At 45.3% G+C, this 16,222-nt stretch overlaps 5 protein-coding genes across 10 annotated transcripts; 3 read left to right on the plus strand and 2 right to left on the minus strand.

Annotated features, from left to right (window-relative positions):
- The first annotated feature begins 234 nt into the window (after positions 1-234).
- On the plus strand, positions 235-7,782 carry Hdc (histidine decarboxylase). Its single transcript, XM_017231723.3, has 10 exons — positions 235-275; positions 461-1,028; positions 3,211-3,529; positions 3,916-4,494; positions 4,665-4,774; positions 4,918-4,971; positions 5,102-5,795; positions 6,401-6,546; positions 6,597-6,834; positions 6,978-7,782. The coding sequence occupies exons 3-10, from the start codon at positions 3,502-3,504 to the stop codon at positions 7,754-7,756; spliced, it is 2,628 nt and encodes an 875-aa protein (XP_017087212.2). The 5' UTR covers positions 235-275; positions 461-1,028; positions 3,211-3,501; the 3' UTR covers positions 7,757-7,782.
- Positions 7,783-8,088: 306 nt separating this feature from the next.
- On the minus strand, positions 8,089-9,575 carry LOC108118839 (uncharacterized). The gene is made up of 5 exons (XM_017231734.3): positions 9,352-9,575; positions 9,147-9,291; positions 8,966-9,091; positions 8,751-8,900; positions 8,089-8,688 (listed from the first exon to the last, which is right to left on the minus strand). The coding sequence occupies exons 1-5, from the start codon at positions 9,477-9,479 to the stop codon at positions 8,413-8,415; spliced, it is 825 nt and encodes a 274-aa protein (XP_017087223.1). The 5' UTR covers positions 9,480-9,575; the 3' UTR covers positions 8,089-8,412.
- An 83-nt stretch (positions 9,576-9,658) lies between these two features.
- On the plus strand, positions 9,659-11,021 carry LOC108118840 (uncharacterized). Its single transcript, XM_017231735.3, has 5 exons — positions 9,659-9,925; positions 9,985-10,135; positions 10,197-10,343; positions 10,395-10,532; positions 10,595-11,021. The coding sequence occupies exons 1-5, from the start codon at positions 9,813-9,815 to the stop codon at positions 10,772-10,774; spliced, it is 729 nt and encodes a 242-aa protein (XP_017087224.2). The 5' UTR covers positions 9,659-9,812; the 3' UTR covers positions 10,775-11,021.
- Positions 10,996-15,774, plus strand: Csgalnact (Chondroitin sulfate N-acetylgalactosaminyltransferase). Its single transcript, XM_017231725.3, has 5 exons — positions 10,996-11,072; positions 13,938-14,984; positions 15,054-15,190; positions 15,248-15,550; positions 15,616-15,774. Exons 2-5 carry the CDS (start codon positions 13,955-13,957, stop codon positions 15,757-15,759), a joined length of 1,614 nt encoding a protein of 537 aa, XP_017087214.2. The 5' UTR covers positions 10,996-11,072; positions 13,938-13,954; the 3' UTR covers positions 15,760-15,774.
- Positions 11,192-13,684, minus strand: Syb (Vesicle-associated membrane protein synaptobrevin). Of its 6 annotated transcripts, XR_001772956.3 has the most exons (5): positions 13,529-13,683; positions 13,138-13,206; positions 12,290-12,624; positions 11,835-12,069; positions 11,192-11,502 (listed from the first exon to the last, which is right to left on the minus strand). XR_001772956.3 is itself a non-coding variant. In XM_017231737.3 (4 exons), the coding sequence occupies exons 2-4, from the start codon at positions 13,182-13,184 to the stop codon at positions 11,432-11,434; spliced, it is 453 nt and encodes a 150-aa protein (XP_017087226.1). In that variant the 5' UTR covers positions 13,185-13,203; positions 13,529-13,684; the 3' UTR covers positions 11,192-11,431. The 6 variants fall into 6 exon arrangements, 5 of the variants coding, with proteins under 5 accessions (XP_017087226.1, XP_017087230.1, XP_017087225.1 ...); XM_017231737.3 differs by lacking the exon at positions 11,835-12,069 and having other exon boundaries at positions 13,138-13,203; positions 13,529-13,684; XM_017231741.3 differs by lacking the exon at positions 11,835-12,069 and having other exon boundaries at positions 12,290-12,555; positions 13,138-13,203.
- Positions 15,775-16,222: the final 448 nt, after the last annotated feature.

Genomic DNA, 16,222 nt, shown 5'->3' on the forward strand with positions numbered 1-16,222 from the left:
CAAAAAAAAAAACAAGAAGATTCCCAAACAGAAACAGAAGCTCAGCCGAGAAAGGAGAAAGGAGCTGCAAGAAGATTCCCAACTCACACTCACACAAGGCATGTACACAGATACACAGGTATGGTACACCATCACCTGGAAGAGTTTACTCACAAAAATTCCTGCTAATTAAATGCGTGATCACAGCCCAAAAATATCCACGCAGCAACCAAAATAATACAGTCAGGCTTAAAAAAAAAAAATAAATGACAAAAAAGATCTATTTCATCATAATGGTAATCTTTAAGAAATTCAATCTATTAGTATTCATGCTATGATCTATGACATCATTTAGGTTAATCTATAATTATTATTTTAAAACCCTTATAAAAGCCTCTCTCCCCTGAAAGCATTTTTCATTTTAAAATTTTAAAAGATAATACCATATCTTAAATGAAAAACCTATCGGTTTAATTCACAGATGTAAGCCTGTATCTCAAAGTAAAAGATACAACTTGAAGTACCAGAGAGGAGTCATGCGTGCATTTCATCAGAGTTGTCCAAGAGCCGGGTTCGGGAATATTGTACTTGTGGTACTCGAACCCAAAGAGTCAGAGACCCGAAACCCGGGCGGCTGTTGTTGTTGCTGCTGGTTTGGGGCCCGTCATCGGAGCTTGCTCAGTTGCACCTTTAATCGCTGAACAAACAGGAAGACTTCTACGGCAAACACACCAACACCAGTGCACGACGCGCCCGCTCACACTCACACACACACGCACTCCGGAGAGCGGGAGAGGCGGAAAACAGGTTGAGAAGTACCGCTAAGCGGGTAGCAGCAGCAGAAGAAGCAACAGCAGAGCCCCAACACGGAGGTCAACGAACGTTCTTAGCGCTCAAGAATGAAGGAATCAAAACACACGAAAAAAACTGAAAAGCGGGAGAGAGAGAAAGAAACAACAGTGGGGGAAGAGAACAGAAGAGAGCCCCAACGTAGAAAGTACGAAAAGAGAAAGGCCAGCGATCGCGTCATTGTTTAAGAGAGGCCACAGGTGAGCACAATGGGAAGAGAGTGAGAGCCGGAGAAATGATTACACTGCACATGCACTTCTGAAACGAATTTATCTGTTCGACTGTCTCCACCGCTTACAGCTAAATAAAAGCTTACAAAAAAAATGTATTTTTAGCAACAAATTTAATAAGAATGCAGGCGGTGAACAGATAAATGAGTTGTACAAAGAGAGAAAAGACAGTGGCAGTGGCAGTGGCAGAAGGGGGAGTGGTGGTGGGGCGTGTCTGGGGCCCCAACAAAAGCCGCTTTGTAACTGTCTGTCTCATGCCCAAAAGAAACTGAAATTCTTATTCTTATTGCCCAATATTTGGTAATACACACACCAGAAACCAACTCACGGCTACAGATACAGATACACTCGCACAGATACAGATACAGATAGAGATACGTGCAAAAGCCATTGAATGTAGCGGTATTTTGTCGAAATTTTCAGAGTCTCGAGACGAGTACAAAGCTCATTGACCTCTCTGCTTTTCTCCTTCTTTATTTTCTCTTTCTCCGCACCGCCCCGCCCCGCCCCACCCCACACTCACCCCCTCCCACCGTGCTTTATTTTGTAACAAGTGTGTAATGAGGGGAGGGGTCTCTCGAGCGGAAGGGGGCTCGATTTGCTTTCTGATATCGCCGCGTATTTTGAAGCCGAGCTTCCAGCTAACTTGCTGGGCATTTTCGGCTTTTATGTCTTCCTGTGCCAGCGGAGACCCGAAATTATATGCCCCATCCCGTGCCTCTGGGAATTGACTTTTAATCCGGCCAGATGTGGTATTTATTATTGGCCAAAGCGGCCCTTTAAGTCAGCGAACAAATTGGTTAGGAAGTGGGGGGAGGGAGACTGTCTGCTGCTGGCCGACAGCCTGTTGATCCTGTTTGTGGTTGCCGCCCTCTGATTGGTCAGCTTGTGTCGTCCTAGCGAAGGACTCCACCCGCCATTGGCTGTTCGGTTCTCTTCGCTTTCGTGGCCTTTTTTTTCTTTATGTTCTCTTATTGTTTTAGATACTCTTTCAATACTAGTTTATAGAATATTTGTATAATAACATTGTTATTAATATGTTATTTATTTAGTTATTTATCCTAATATATTTAATATTTTACATTAAAATTCAGTTGAGTATATGAACCAATCTATAAGAAAGGAAAGAGTATTAAAAGTTCAGAAAGCTTCACCCACGCATTTTCCTAAGCTTATAGTTGTTGTCATTCATATTAGGAAAATGGCCATCCTGCTGTTTAATGTCATTTGGAAAGACCCCCCTTTTCTGGCAGAAGCAGAGCCCCAGTTCCAGGGTATAAATAGATCCTGTAAGAGTCCCATTTCCTTCAGTTTGAATCAGATTTTAGTCCTGCGAGTGTTTCGTTTAACTTTATTGTGTCTGTATAGTTCGGTAATAAAATAATATTTAACTTACATGTATTAAAAGTATAAGGATTCTCTTAATTTTAAATATTTTATCCCTTGTTTCTTTGTATTATATTGCCATTTTTTTGGATAAAATTTTATTAAATTTGATAACCCATTACATCGAATCGCAGATGAGTTAGTATCCATGTTATTCCCATTTTAAATGCATGACAAAATGCAGTTGGAGAATCGGAGTGCACGTGTGTGGTAGATAGGCACCTGTACAGTGAAGCCGGTGCATGAGAGCTGCAGATCGAGCGATAGAATTAATTTGCGGTATTTAAAATGTAATCAAAGCTATGGGAGTCAGCAAGCATAAACAATTAGGGGGCGCTTTCCAATTTAAACGGAATTTTGTTGCAGATCCATGGCGATCCCCCCCATTCCCGCCAGAGCCACGTCCGGATATCGTGCCACTGGGGGAGATGGGCAATTAGGCCAGCTCCATGTTCTGACAACTTGTCGACACAATTTGATTTATTTCGGGGCGCATATTCCAGTTCTATAAAAGCCCGGAGTGATCCAAAACAGAGGCAGTATTAGGATAAATATTTTCGTTGCCGTAATTAGGTTATTCAGCCAAAACCCTTCCAATACCTGCGGATAGGGTCCGGCCCTGTATTTTCACAGCTGGCCGTTTTTCCAGGCGTTTTTCTTTTGCTTTTCCAGGCCCAAAAGAAGCCCCACAACATCGGAAGTGTCCAAGTTTCCATTTCATTATATTGTTCTTCAAATTTTTTCCCGTCTGTATTTTTTTCGCCAGCGGTCAGCGGTTGACGTTCCCATTTAGCATTTCAACTTAGCACAAGTGCCCCCCAGAAAAATGGAGCTGGCCTAGCTGGACCCACACCCAAAATAGACCATATAAAACCATATAAAGCCCAAAAGGAAAACAACAGCAAAGAGCGAGCCAGAGAGTGCGAAAGTCCAAAAGGATTAGGCCAAACTCATAACGACACGAGTCGGCTAAAAGACGCAGTTAGAGCCACTGATTGTCTGCGACAATTGCACAGCATTTACGTCAGCAAGGGTTAAGCGAGTCGATTGCACCACCATGGACTTCAAGGAATACCGCCAGAGGGGTAAGTAGATGGGGGAACCGGGGGAGTGGGTCAAATCTGGGCCATAAACTGCACAGCGGCAGGCAGGGCAGGGCCGTATGGTAAATACCGGATGGAAATCCCCTCCGACGGGGCGTATATTTGATTTGGCCCCGAGGAGGATTTGGCCCGGCCGTTTGTCTTCGTTTGATGGCCTCTAATTGAATTCGACTGCACAGCAAAAAGTATATATATATATCAGAGATATATTCTTATTTGAAAAGAGTCTAATAGAAACTTGAATTTAATAGATAGAAGACTACAGAAAAGAATTTCCTAAGGTTTTGATCTTAAAAAGCTTATTCTAACTATTATCGAAATGATAATAATTAAACCCCTTTTAAAACAAAATAACTATAAATTTCTAGGAAAGGAAATGGTCGACTATATAGCGGATTATTTGGAGAACATTCGCGAGAGACGCGTCTTCCCCGATGTGAGTCCCGGCTATATGCGCCAGCTACTCCCGGAATCGGCACCCATTGATGGGGAGCCCTGGCCAAAGATCTTTGCGGACGTGGAGAGGATCGTGATGCCTGGAATAACCCACTGGCAGTCGCCACACATGCACGCCTACTTTCCGGCCCTCAACTCGATGCCCTCCCTGCTGGGCGACATGCTGGCGGATGCCATCAACTGCCTGGGCTTCACCTGGGCCAGTTCTCCGGCTTGCACTGAGCTGGAGATCATCGTGATGAACTGGCTGGGCAAGATGATCGGGCTGCCGGACGAGTTCCTGCACCTGAGCTCCAGCAGTCAGGGAGGCGGGGTGCTTCAGACGACGGCCAGCGAGGCCACTCTGGTCTGTTTGCTGGCGGGCAGGACGAGGGCCATTCAGCGTTTCCACGAGCGACATCCTGGCTACCAGGATGCGGAAATCAATGCCCGACTGGTGGCCTATTGCTCGGATCAGGCTCATTCTAGTGTGGAGAAGGCAGCTCTAATTGGTGAGTTTATTTTTAAATTATCCTTTTTTTTTAAATATAAATACATTAGTGGGTATTTTTAATGAAAAAAAGAGGAAGCATCGACAACCTGATGCTTCTTAGTGGGCTGGTGTTTGGTTTCTTTAAGCTGCTTAAGGCCTAAGCCTCTCTCACGCTTCCCTCCTTTGCAGGACTCGTCAGGATGCGGTACATCGAGGCGGATGAGGACTTGGCCATGCGCGGCAAACTGTTGCGCGAGGCCATCGAGGATGACATTAAGCAGGGCCTGGTCCCCTTCTGGGTGAGTGGCAGTCTGTCAAAATTAATTGGCTTGCCTTCCGCTGCCAGCTGATTCTGGGATTCTCGCATCAAGAATCGCGACTCCCACTGGAGCCAATTAATACATGTCAGCCAGTTAAGTGTCCTGCGGTGGTTTATTTTTAGGTCTGCGCCACTCTCGGCACCACCGGCAGCTGCAGTTTCGACAACCTGGAAGAGGTGGGTGTGCTTAGTGTTTGTGGCTTTTCTACAAATTATTGCCAAGGGAGTACTAGAAAAATACCTAATAATTGTGAAAGATATTCAAGGGTTCTAAAAAAGGCTTATAAATGTTATATTTCTCATCCAGATCGGAGTGGTGTGCGGTGAGTACCACCTGTGGCTTCATGTGGACGCCGCCTATGCGGGCAGCGCCTTCATCTGCCCGGAGTTCCGCACCTGGCTGAGGGGTATCGAGCGGGCCGACTCGCTGGCCTTCAACCCGTCCAAGTGGCTGATGGTGCACTTCGATGCCACCGCCCTGTGGGTGCGCGACAGCACCGCCGTCCACCGCACCTTCAACGTGGAGCCACTCTATCTGCAGCACGAGAACTCTGGAGTGGCGGTGGACTTTATGCACTGGCAGATACCACTGAGTCGCCGTTTCCGGGCCCTGAAGGTCTGGTTCGTTCTGAGATCCTATGGCATCAAGGGCCTGCAGCGCCACATCCGCGAGGGAGTGCGTCTGGCCCAGAAATTCGAGGCCCTGGTCCTGGCCGACCATCGATTCGAGTTGCCCGCCAAACGGCATCTGGGCTTGGTGGTTTTCCGGATTCGCGGCGACAACGAGATCACCGAGAAATTACTGAAACGTCTGAACCATCGGGGCAACCTTCACTGCATCCCTTCGTCGCTGAAAGGACAGTATGTGATCCGGTTCACGGTCACCTCGACGCACACCACCCTGGATGACATTGTCAAGGATTGGATGGAGATCCGGCAGGTGGCCTCCATGGTGCTCGAGGAGATGAACATCACCATTTCGAATCGCGTCTATCTCAAGGGTAAACGCAAATCCTACCGCCTCTAGTTCTAGTTCCAGTTCCAGTTTTAGTTCTAGTTCCACATCCGTTCCTGTTCCAGTTCTAGTTCCACTTCCGTTTCAATAACCTGCCCATGTTTCTTGTTTTTATGTTTTTCTTTTGTTTGTTTTGTTAGTGCACTTCGATCACCTAAAATCGTTGATTACTTTTAGTTAATATACGTTGGAGTTATGTTTACTTTTTGGTTCAGAGAATGGTGTTATAAATAGTTGATTTTCAGGAAGATAGGTTGGAAAAATGGGGCTATTTTGTGGAAATCCTTTTTAAATGTCCAATTTATATTCTTGAAATGCATATTTATATTGTACAAGGATTCTGTTGGGCTCTTTAAATAGGTTTTTAGCTCACTTTTTAATGAAGATTTAAGTTAAAAATCAAATTTACAGTAATTTTTTGGAAGATATGGGAGAGTATGAAGAAGATTCTCCAAATACGGAGTGCAGATATTCATACAGATTATAAAGCCTTTTCTTTTTTATGTTTTTTTTTTAAATAAAGTTAAACAAGTATCTATAGTTTATTTCTGATCATAAGTCCTGGATTAACATGCAAGTTTTCCAATCTAGAAACCAAGGAGAAAAACGAAGCCTTCGGCTCCAGTCTCCTGCTCTCGAACTCTCCGCTTTCGCCCAAAGTGGTTAATGGTTCGTTTGCGGCCATATTCGATGCCGATGAGTTCTTGGCCAAAACCTATGCCGGTGTTCGAATAGCGGTGAGTAGCACCAATCACTCCTGAACATGGTTTTAATCCGGATTTCGTAGCATCATGAATCACCGTCGATGAGGAGACGGGTCCGCGGTATTCTCATGTCCGGGAAGCAGTTCTCGCTGGACTCGCACATGGACGTGGTGGTGCAGACGACCCTTGATGCCGGCAGTGGTGTGACTCGCACTGGCAGCACCAACTCCTACGGGCGCACGGCTCTAAAGGAATCCACCGCCCAGAGTACGGCCGGCGGCCAGGCGAGTATCCGGGAGGACAACGAGGAGTCGTCGGAAGGTATGAAGAACAGGTAGTGTAGTCGGCCAATTAGATCTATTGCCAGAATGCTAGTTTGTAGAAATGCGAGTGGCTTTTAGGATGATATTTTGGATGCTAACCCAACCTTCTTATCAAAATTGGTATCTTTGCGTTTTTTGTAGAAACTGAACTGCTTTCGCTTTGCCGGCCTGGCAAGGTGTGCAGCCTCACTCCTAACTCCAGCCACGCCCACTCCCTATCCACGGCCAGTCGCAGCTGCAGCTCCACTTCGCACTCGCACTCCTTGACCCACTCACCTTCCTCCAGCCACTCGCCGCCAAATAACCAATTCCGGCCCATAAACACACACGAGACTTCCCATCAGACCCCGATGGAGCTGCCCCACCCCATGCCCCTTCCATTATCGCTCCCCCTCCCTATGATTTATCCCTCCTGCAATCCCAGTGTCACCGTCTCTGTGGACAGCCTCTCGACCCCCGTTACCACCTGCAACGTCTACCATGGCAAGCGATTCCTGGAGACCCTCGAGAGCCAAGCCGACGGCGGGGCTTCCTTCAGCAGCAGCATCTTTCGCCTGCCAACGCCCCTGGCCACGCCCACCCAGGAGCCGCCCGAGGATCTCGACTGGCCGGCAAAGACCTTCAGCCAGCTGCTGCTGGAGCGCTATGCCACGTATTCGCTTTCCCGGTCCGAATCCCTTGGCAACTCCTCCACCGGCAGCAGCAGCCTCAGTTGTGAATTAGACGAAAGGGGCGGTGCCACGCCCACACCCACACCATTGAGCAGCCTGGATGAGCAGGCCACGCCCCTGTTGCAGTCGTTTGCCTCCCCGACGACGCCACCAATGTTCTCCGCCCATGGAGTCGGGGAGCCAGCGGGAAGGGATACCGATTCGGATGCGACCATTTGTTCGGCAGCATCATCGATGGAGTCGCTATAGTCCTTTCCAACCAGCAGGATCTAAATATTTCTACAAAAGTTCTTATATAGAATACCTATATAGAGTTTTAGATCCTAAGTTTAACGAAATTGCTTTGGAATGACCCTTTAAATCCTAGAATATCCTTATCATTTATACCTGATTGGGTCAAAGGTGAAGCCATCCGAAGCTGCTGTGCAATCAATCAATAATTCAATCAATCGTAGTTACAATCAATGTTGAGCCGTTCGTTATATCCGTAATATCCATATGTGTTTAGCCTATTGTAAGATCTGCTTCAACTAACCAACCGGTTTACATACTATATCCACGTTTAACCAAAGTCAATGTGATTAAAGTTTCAAGGTTCCAGTTAAAGACGCTCTATTTGTTTATTTTTGGATGAGTTCATACATGCAGGTGTCTCCCCACGAAGGGTTCTCACAATTCCACAGACATATGATGTATCACGAGTGCCGGTGTCCTAGTCGGGGGTCAGGAGATCTTGAATCCTAGTCACTATTTCTAGACTCGTCATCCCCTTCCCCGACATCATCTGGATTTGAATGGATTGTGGAGGATCTTGAGGGGAAAGCTAGAAGTGTGGGATGATGTCGTGGAAGAGGATGAGCGAGACCAGCAGGAGATTAGGGAGAAAGTACTCCTGGCCGGGCAGGTTATCCGGGAGGCTTTTGATCACCACCATCACTCAAGATGGGCTTGTTAGCCCCATCCGCGCTATCACTCAGACTGTCAACTGTCGTAGTCTCCGTTGGCTCACTGGTGGAGGTCGAGAATCGGGTGGCAAACTTGTGGACGATCTGCGCGTAGAAGGACAGCAGGAAGAGGATGATGAAGTCGTGGAAGAGGATGAGCGAGGCCAGCAGATGATCATTGAGGCGCATCTCCGCGAACCGTCCACCGTTAATGGTCTGGGCATGATACATGACGAACTGAACGAAGGATCGGGGATTAGAAGGTTGTGATGGAAACTCTGGGTATTCTCCGTCCTTACCAGCAGCACTATGATACTGACAAAGACTTGGAAAACCACAAAGGAGAACGGCATGTCGACCAGAATATACAGCATGACGAAGTAGATGGTGATCATCAGGAAAATGAAGGCCAGCACGAACAGTATCACCACATCCAGAGTTAGGTCGTGCTATGGAAGGGGATTTCAAGATAGGGATTAGTTTGTCAGAGGAATCGGAGTCAGAAGTCCATTACCGGTATTATGGAGCCCAGAAGTACGAATATGAAAATGAGCAGCATGCAGATCAAGAACCACATTACTATGTCTGGCCAAGGAGATCGGGCCACCAGTCCAAACAATCCGATGATGATGAACTCCACCTGAAAAAGGAGACCTCTTAGAAATCTGGATGGCTATAGACTGGCAGTAACTCACTATTAACACGGCTAGCAGCCAGTTGAGACCGATTATGAACCGGACCTTCTCGAAAAATATAAACAGGATGACCAACAGCATCGCCACCGCAAAGAATATGAGGCTTATCCAGTAAGAGTGGTGGAACAGGTCGCTTATTTCGTTTCTGAAAGACAGGATATATATCTAGGAAAAGGTTACAAACCCACAGACTCCAAGAACTCACATCAAGGACACAATGAGCCACTGAATGATGGCCAGCACCATCCAGGCAATGGTCAGGATGTAGACGATGAGGGCGAACTTTCGGCGGGCCCGCCGGTACGCCCGGAGTCTCTGGCGGCGGTCCTCCATGGCGGTGTGGGCGTGGCCCGGACTTCTGTGTTTGGTGTATTAAAAAAACAAACACACAGAAACTAGGAGCAAAATTAATGGAGTACTCAAAGCCACTCTGATGGATGATCTCCGGGGATCGGCACTCAAAGCCACTCTGATGGATGATCACCAGGGGATCTACACTTTATTGCCAAACCTCTCGAAGGTGCTTTCCTTTTTAAAATAGGAATGGCTCAATCCCTCAAGAACTGACTGATTTTAACAAAATTAAATCAAAGTAACAAACTTTTTTAAAACTGACATTAATTTCTGGAACATTTATTTTCGAATCTTTTGAAATTCTATTCCGAAATGTCGCCTGAGATCACACCTCCGAAAAGGAAGAACTCCGTGGGCCTCACCTATGCAGTGACTATTGGTTTGCTGGTCCTTGGCCAGCTCCAAGCCTTGGTTGCTGTGGAAATGTGAGTATAATCACTTTCCTAAAACTCTGATTGGATAATCAAGCTCTCTTATTGAACAGCGATTCGTTGAAAGTCCTTAGGAGCAGTCGCCATTACTTCGGTCTGGGGGCTTTCTTCATAAGCTTCATCTCCATACAGCTATATGGGTTCTTCTACCACATCCTCGCAAAGAAACCCTGGTATGTGCGCTTTCTTGCAGGCTTATGGACAGTGAGTTCTTGGGGAATAGTTCTTAAATACATGAATATTATATTTTTCATTTTTAATCTAGTTTGAAGCCTCGACCCTGGCGATCATGAAGCCCGTTCGTAAGCCCACCTACCTTAGCTTCTTTATTTCCGTATTCTTAACCTACCTGATGTTGGGAATTGGCTGGATCTATGGATCTATCAGTGCCACAAAACGAAGGGGTTGCTTCGTAAGTTTTCAGTCTTTATAAGATCTATTGTGATATATCCCATCCATATAGATGTCCCGCCTGAGAGTGGTTCTGTGGTCCGAGAGGATCTTCGCTCTCACCTGCTTCGGAGTCATCGTTTGTGCGGAAATGAAACGTAGTGGCATCGAGATAACCAGCATGCTGGTCTACACATTGATCTCGAATACGGTTGGTAGAAAAGGAGCTATATACCCGGTACTTCTTTATATAAGCCACACTTTCCCCCACAGTTCGTTGTGATATTCGCCGCCTCCATGAAGAGACAACATTTCTTCCGCGAGAACATCGACTCGGACTACATTTTCATCGCCCAACTATACTACCTCAACCTATTCGCCCTTTGCATGAGCTACGTGTGGGCATTGGACTGCTTTTCTTTCAGTTTTTTGAATGTAATGTACTGGCTTTGAAGACTCACATCGCTAGAGGTCGGGGCGAGCATGCGCCAACTATCGGAACAGCTGTCTGGGACTCCTGGCGTCCTGGCGAAAACAGTTGCTTTGTGCCGCGCACCCAACCTGGTCAGACGTCGGGCTTACTTTTGTGCAAGTGCAGCAGCTCCTCAATTCGGTTAACCGGAAAATCGATACTGTTTTCTTGACACACACATCGTTTAATTGTGGTCGCAGAATGCAAATAAATGGCTTGTGTTGTGAACTGCTTCCGAACTTCCGAGGCTCCAACGGATTCCCCAGGACTGGCTAAAGGGTGGGCATATTTTTGTTTTACAACTTTATGACATACAAGTATATGTATATATAATATAATTGTACATTTGCATAAACATACACACGGACCTCTGGTCTCGGCTACAATACGTGAAAATGTTTCGTTTAACATTAAGTTTTAATAATTACAATCTGGTTAAATATATGTTAGACGCGATTTTAGTTAAATTTCCATAATGATTCTCTCCACCCTCTCTCTCTCCGTGTTGTGCGTTAAGGCCGAAAGCTAATGCTGCTTGGTTCCCGTTCCAGATATACATGGGTAAATGTTTGGTCCATAGTTCCTGTTCCGTATCTGTGTGGTTGCCCCAATTCTCTCCTCCTTGACTTGGAAGGCACCTAGTGCGGTGCCTCGGTAACGGCCTTAGCTCCGCCGCCTCCGCTGTTACTGCTAGATGGCCAAACGGACACTAAAAGTTGCAAAAGTTATATATTAGTTTCTTGATGGTTTAATGAAGTATTTTCCTTGTAGTCTGGCTGATAAAAATGCACCCCGTGCTTCTAAAAACTCTCAATATTAATTTTCAAATTAATTTAAGCCTTTTAAAACCCCAAAATTTAATATTCACGAGTGTAATCTTCCCTATCTTTATTTGCAAAAGAGCCGAAACTCTCTGCAACCCACAACACACAAAAACCTCCTAATTACAAACACATACTACGGCTCTAATCTTTAGACTTTATAGACTAGACAAATATAACGATAATTAACACTTAGAACAGATACCAGAACGACATTTACCTTTAGAGTTTTGGAGTTGCTTAGCTTAAACATATTATATAATATATTATACAATATAATGCGTATATAGTAGGAGCCCGAAACACACTCTTAAGTGTGTTATTTTTTGTAAAATCTGAGAACCTTAACATTGTTGTATGGAAAACGGAATTGGTTTTTCTTTTTCAGTTGCGATTGCTTTTTGTATTTTTTGGGGTGTATGTAAGGGTTTAATTGTTTCAATTGAAAAGCGACACTGCAAGTAAACAGAAATTCACGATTTGTAATCAGTTCGAGAGGGATTATCTCTTATTGGGTTAGTTGGAGTGCCGAAACCGCAGATTGAGCAAGAGCGTCGAGCTATGTTTTAGTTAAAATCACAAGACCAGCCACCTAGCTACTCAGAGAGGAAAAACCACAACCAGAAGAAGCCCCAGAAGCAGAAGCCGAAGCAAAGCCATAAGCAAGCATCTTACCCAGGACGATGATGAGCAGCACTACGGCAATCACGCCTAGAATGATCATCATTTTCATGTTGGCCCACCACTGTTTGCGCTTCAGTTTTCCGGCCTGCTGTTCGAACTGCGAGGCGCCCTGCTCCAGCTGGTCGGCTCGTTCTCCCAGCTCCGACAGCTTCTGGTCCCGCTCCAGCACCTTCTCCACGTTTACCCGCATGATCCCGACCACCTCGTCCACCTTGGCCTGCGTCTGCTGCAGTCGCTTCTGGGCTGCATTGTTGTTGCTGTGGTGGTCCCCGTATTGGTTCGGTTGGAAGTTGTTGTTGTTTGGTGGTGGCGGAAGTATGGGAAAACTGAATAATATTATATGTGTGGTGGGGGATGCTTACAAGTACTAAAATGTGAGGAAACCGATCAGCTAGACGATCAACGCACAAAAGCCGTATGATATGAGAGAGTATAAGCTTTTAAATACCCTTGCTTGCAGTATACAAGTTGGAAAAGTTAGTAACTTTTACTAAAACAAACTATTATTTGATAGGTCATCCTATTGTCATGGTCTAGGAATTCCCATAATGACTTTAGCTTATCACACAGCTGTTTAAGCAGGTTTATATAGAGAGTAACTAAGCTAAAACAGACTTGTGGAAAAAACCACTGCCTTTAAAAGAAGCCCTACTTTCATTGCTTTGTAAACTTTATTGCCTTGCAAGGGTATTCCAAAGTTCAGTGTACGAAGCTGGGAACTTTCTTTCCAGTTCGATTTCCGGCAATCAAAGCCGGTGACGTCACGACACAGATATATATGTATGTTTTCCTGCCGTTTGTGCGCTGAGCCTGTTGATTCGATGGTTGATTCCACTTACTCGTTCACATTGGATCCAGATGGGGAGGGGGCTTCGTTGTTCTCCATTGTGAATGTGGGCTTGTTGCTGCTAGAAAGAGTATCAAAGAAAGGCCTTTATTCGCCGATTTGTAGCTGCGTAGGCAATTTATTGCAATTTCTCGCACATACTTAAACACACTCACACCAGCCTCGAGATTATTTGGGCCGCAAAATAATAGTAAAAGAAAGAAAACAAAACGGCACACACCTTATCTATTCGGTGAATGAATCACTCCATTTAGAAAAATGCCATCACCAGGCAACGAACGAAAAAGACTTGTTGCATGCCGCTGTGCCAACGCACACTGTTTACGTCCCCGCCCTTTGACCGTAGCGCCCTACGGCGGACCACCCACCACCCCAGTGCTCACCTTGACTCTCTACCGTTAGAATGCTGCTGTATATTTGGCTTTTCCAAGGAAAACTTGCGTCGTGTAGCACAATTTTCGTCCAGGAGTTATAAATATATCAGATGACAACAATCGACATCTGTGCCTATCGCAATATCACTTTTTTGGATATATCGAACAATACAACAATCGATATTTTTTTTCGTTTGGAGAATTTTTCTACTAAAGAATTAGTATTTAAAAATAAAACATAATAATATTAAACTATTTGAAAAAATTACCTTATTATTTTGAATCGCATTATTTTAATTTGAATCAGAAATGACTTAACTATCGTTATCAACCGTCTAGTGTTGAAAAACGATTTTTATGTTAAGGAGTTGCCACATCGCGCAGAAATCTAACGCTTTTTTGAAATGATTTCTTTTAGTAAAACAACTATGGAAAATGCATAACTCGCTGGTGTCCAAGTTGCTGGTCCGCCTGCTTCTGCTGTTTGCTCTGGTGACTGTCGCATCCATTGTGGTTCTCACCAAATGCGGATTTGACGAGTTGACCACGCGGGAAGCACAGCCCAGCAATCCAAGTGAATCCAGCGGCTTCAGTTATGCTCTGAGCGAGCGCGAAGCAGAAATTGAAAGGCTTAAGCATGAAGTTCTTTCCCTACGTACGCAAATTCTTTTTCTGAAGAATAACCACAGCAGCCACAATAGTGGAAAGTTGTCCAATGGCAGTCTGCAGCTGGTGGAGACCACAGTGGGTCCACAGTCTGCCCCCTTATCGCACCACTACGACTGCAGTAGTTATATCCGGAAGCAGGTTGGTGCCGCTGAAATTCTTCACGGATTGCCGCTGAATAACGAATATGAGCTGGTGCCCTACAACCATTTCACATTCACCCGGGTATATCCCATCGACTTGGGCCTGGGCAAGCGGGTGGTGGAGAAGCCCATTGGCTATAGGCGGCGCGATCTCATCGAGGCTGTTAACAAGGCTCTGGAGAGCCTGAACCGAAATCACTCGGCCAAGATAAGAGCCAAGGGAGCTGTGGCAGGGGCTCCCACGGATGCGATCAAGTACACTTTGGACGACTTCGTCGAGGGCATCTACCGCAATGAGCCCACAACTGGCACTCAGTACGAGCTCTATTTCCAAAGCGTTAAAAATCAGGCGAGCCCGGTGCGAAGGGCACTAGTTATGCGACCGTTCGCCCCCCTGCAAACAGTTCAGCTGTCGGAGCTGACCCCGACTGCAGACGCCACAAGATCCAGTCCACCCGTGATCCATGTGATAATGCCCTTGGCCGGGAGGTTGCACAGTTTTCTCAGCTTCCTGCACATGTTCTCCAAGCTTGAGGATCGGCAATTGGAGCTCATTGTGGTTTACTTCGGTGTCAGCGGTCTTGACCAGGCCCGTCGAATGGTCAGTCGATCGAAAAGAACACAACTTATAGCCCTCAATGAGACATTTAGCAGAGGTAATTACAATAATTATTTATTTATATGAGTGGGATACTAAAATTAAACAAAATTTATTTATTTTACAGCCAAAGCTCTCAGAATTGGCGCGGAGCATGTAAAGCCCGCTGGAGAGGATGTCCTGCTCTTCATGTGCGATGTGGATATTATGTTTACAACCAGATTCCTAGAGCGTTGTAGATGGAATGCAGCCCCTGGAAAGAAGGTAAAATCTACATACACTATGTCCTTCATCAATTCTAGAATAACTTCCTTGTTTTAGGTTTACTATCCTGTGGTTTTTAGCCTCTACAATCCCCATGTGGCTTATACCCTCCAAGGAAAGCCGCTGCCCAGCGATGAGGAGCAGCTGGTGATCTCCAGGGACACTGGATTCTGGCGAGACTTTGGCTATGGAATGACGTGTCAGTACCGCTCCGATTTTCTGCAAGTTCGCGGTTTCGATGAGGAGGAAATAGTTGGCTGGGGCGGCGAGGATGTAATGCTGTATCGAAAATATGTACGCTCCAAAATCAAAATTATACGTGCCACCGATCCTGGTATCTTTCATCGCTGGCACATAAAGGTATTTAGAATGTATTGCATTATTTTGAGTATTATTTTAAACAGTTTTTTTGATGCTATTTTTAGATATGTTCCAGTTCCCTGACTGCGGATCAGTATCGAGCCTGCATTCGATCCAGAGCTCTGAATGAAGCGTCTCATGCCCAGCTTGGCTTTTTGGCCTTCCGGGACGATATAGCTGCTGCAAACGCTGCCAACTTGAACTTGTGATACTTGCATATCCTTCATGTATCCTTTCTGATTCGGCTACTCTATTTTAGGCCAACATATGAATGTGATTTTGTGAACAAATGGTAGTGCTCTTTAAAAGTTAAAGCTTTTTGTTAGGAAAAAGGTTGTCTAATTTACAAATCAATTAAATTATTACCTATTACTATGCTGTTTAATTTATTTAATATTTTCCCAAAGACTTATTGCATTTGTTTAGATAGGGTATGAAAATATGTGTGATAAGTTATAATCCTAGTCATCCTAGTTTTCATTATAATCGAACTTGTATCACTACCATTTTGTCACAAAATCGTAATCGCATACTATATATAACCCAAAAGTATGTACAATTTGAGACAATAACATGTATTTAGCAGAATCGTTGAACTAGCTTAATTGTTGATCTTGTTGCGCCCTCGAGAGTGCCACAAACAGACACATACACATCACATCACATCACAAA

Source organism: Drosophila bipectinata, chromosome 2R, assembly GCF_030179905.1.
Source record: "Drosophila bipectinata strain 14024-0381.07 chromosome 2R, DbipHiC1v2, whole genome shotgun sequence".
NCBI lineage: Eukaryota > Metazoa > Arthropoda > Insecta > Diptera > Drosophilidae > Drosophila > Drosophila bipectinata.

What these genes read in the sequence shown, in the direction of transcription:
- Hdc (XM_017231723.3), top strand. Translation starts at nt 3,502, where the DNA reads ATGGACTTCAAGGAATACCGCCAGAGGG. An exon ending in GGAGAAGGCAGCTCTAATTG is followed by an intron (nt 4,495 to 4,664) that starts GTGAGTTTATTT and finishes CCTCCTTTGCAG; the next exon opens with GACTCGTCAGGATGCGGTAC. An exon ending in CAACGAGGAGTCGTCGGAAG is followed by an intron (nt 6,835 to 6,977) that starts GTATGAAGAACA and finishes CGTTTTTTGTAG; the next exon opens with AAACTGAACTGCTTTCGCTT.
- LOC108118839 (XM_017231734.3), bottom strand. Translation starts at nt 9,479, where the DNA reads ATGGAGGACCGCCGCCAGAGACTCCGGGCGTACCGGCGGGCCCGCCGA. An exon ending in TGGCTCATTGTGTCCTTGAT is followed by an intron (nt 9,292 to 9,351) that starts GTGAGTTCTTGG and finishes CCTGTCTTTCAG; the next exon opens with AAACGAAATAAGCGACCTGT. An exon ending in GGCTGCTAGCCGTGTTAATA is followed by an intron (nt 9,092 to 9,146) that starts GTGAGTTACTGC and finishes CTCCTTTTTCAG; the next exon opens with GTGGAGTTCATCATCATCGG.
- LOC108118840 (XM_017231735.3), top strand. Translation starts at nt 9,813, where the DNA reads ATGTCGCCTGAGATCACACCTCCGAAAAGGAAGAACTCCGTGGGCCTC. An exon ending in CAAAACGAAGGGGTTGCTTC is followed by an intron (nt 10,344 to 10,394) that starts GTAAGTTTTCAG and finishes CCATCCATATAG; the next exon opens with ATGTCCCGCCTGAGAGTGGT. An exon ending in ACACATTGATCTCGAATACG is followed by an intron (nt 10,533 to 10,594) that starts GTTGGTAGAAAA and finishes TTTCCCCCACAG; the next exon opens with TTCGTTGTGATATTCGCCGC.
- Syb (XM_017231737.3), bottom strand. Translation starts at nt 13,184, where the DNA reads ATGGAGAACAACGAAGCCCCCTCCCCATCTGGATCCAATGTGAACGA. An exon ending in TCTGGATCCAATGTGAACGA is followed by an intron (nt 12,625 to 13,137) that starts GTAAGTGGAATC and finishes AATATTATTCAG; the next exon opens with TTTTCCCATACTTCCGCCAC. An exon ending in GCTGCTCATCATCGTCCTGG is followed by an intron (nt 11,503 to 12,289) that starts GTAAGATGCTTG and finishes TGCAACTTTTAG; the next exon opens with TGTCCGTTTGGCCATCTAGC.
- Csgalnact (XM_017231725.3), top strand. Translation starts at nt 13,955, where the DNA reads ATGCATAACTCGCTGGTGTCCAAGTTGCTGGTCCGCCTGCTTCTGCTG. An exon ending in CAATGAGACATTTAGCAGAG is followed by an intron (nt 14,985 to 15,053) that starts GTAATTACAATA and finishes TTTATTTTACAG; the next exon opens with CCAAAGCTCTCAGAATTGGC. An exon ending in ATGCAGCCCCTGGAAAGAAG is followed by an intron (nt 15,191 to 15,247) that starts GTAAAATCTACA and finishes TCCTTGTTTTAG; the next exon opens with GTTTACTATCCTGTGGTTTT.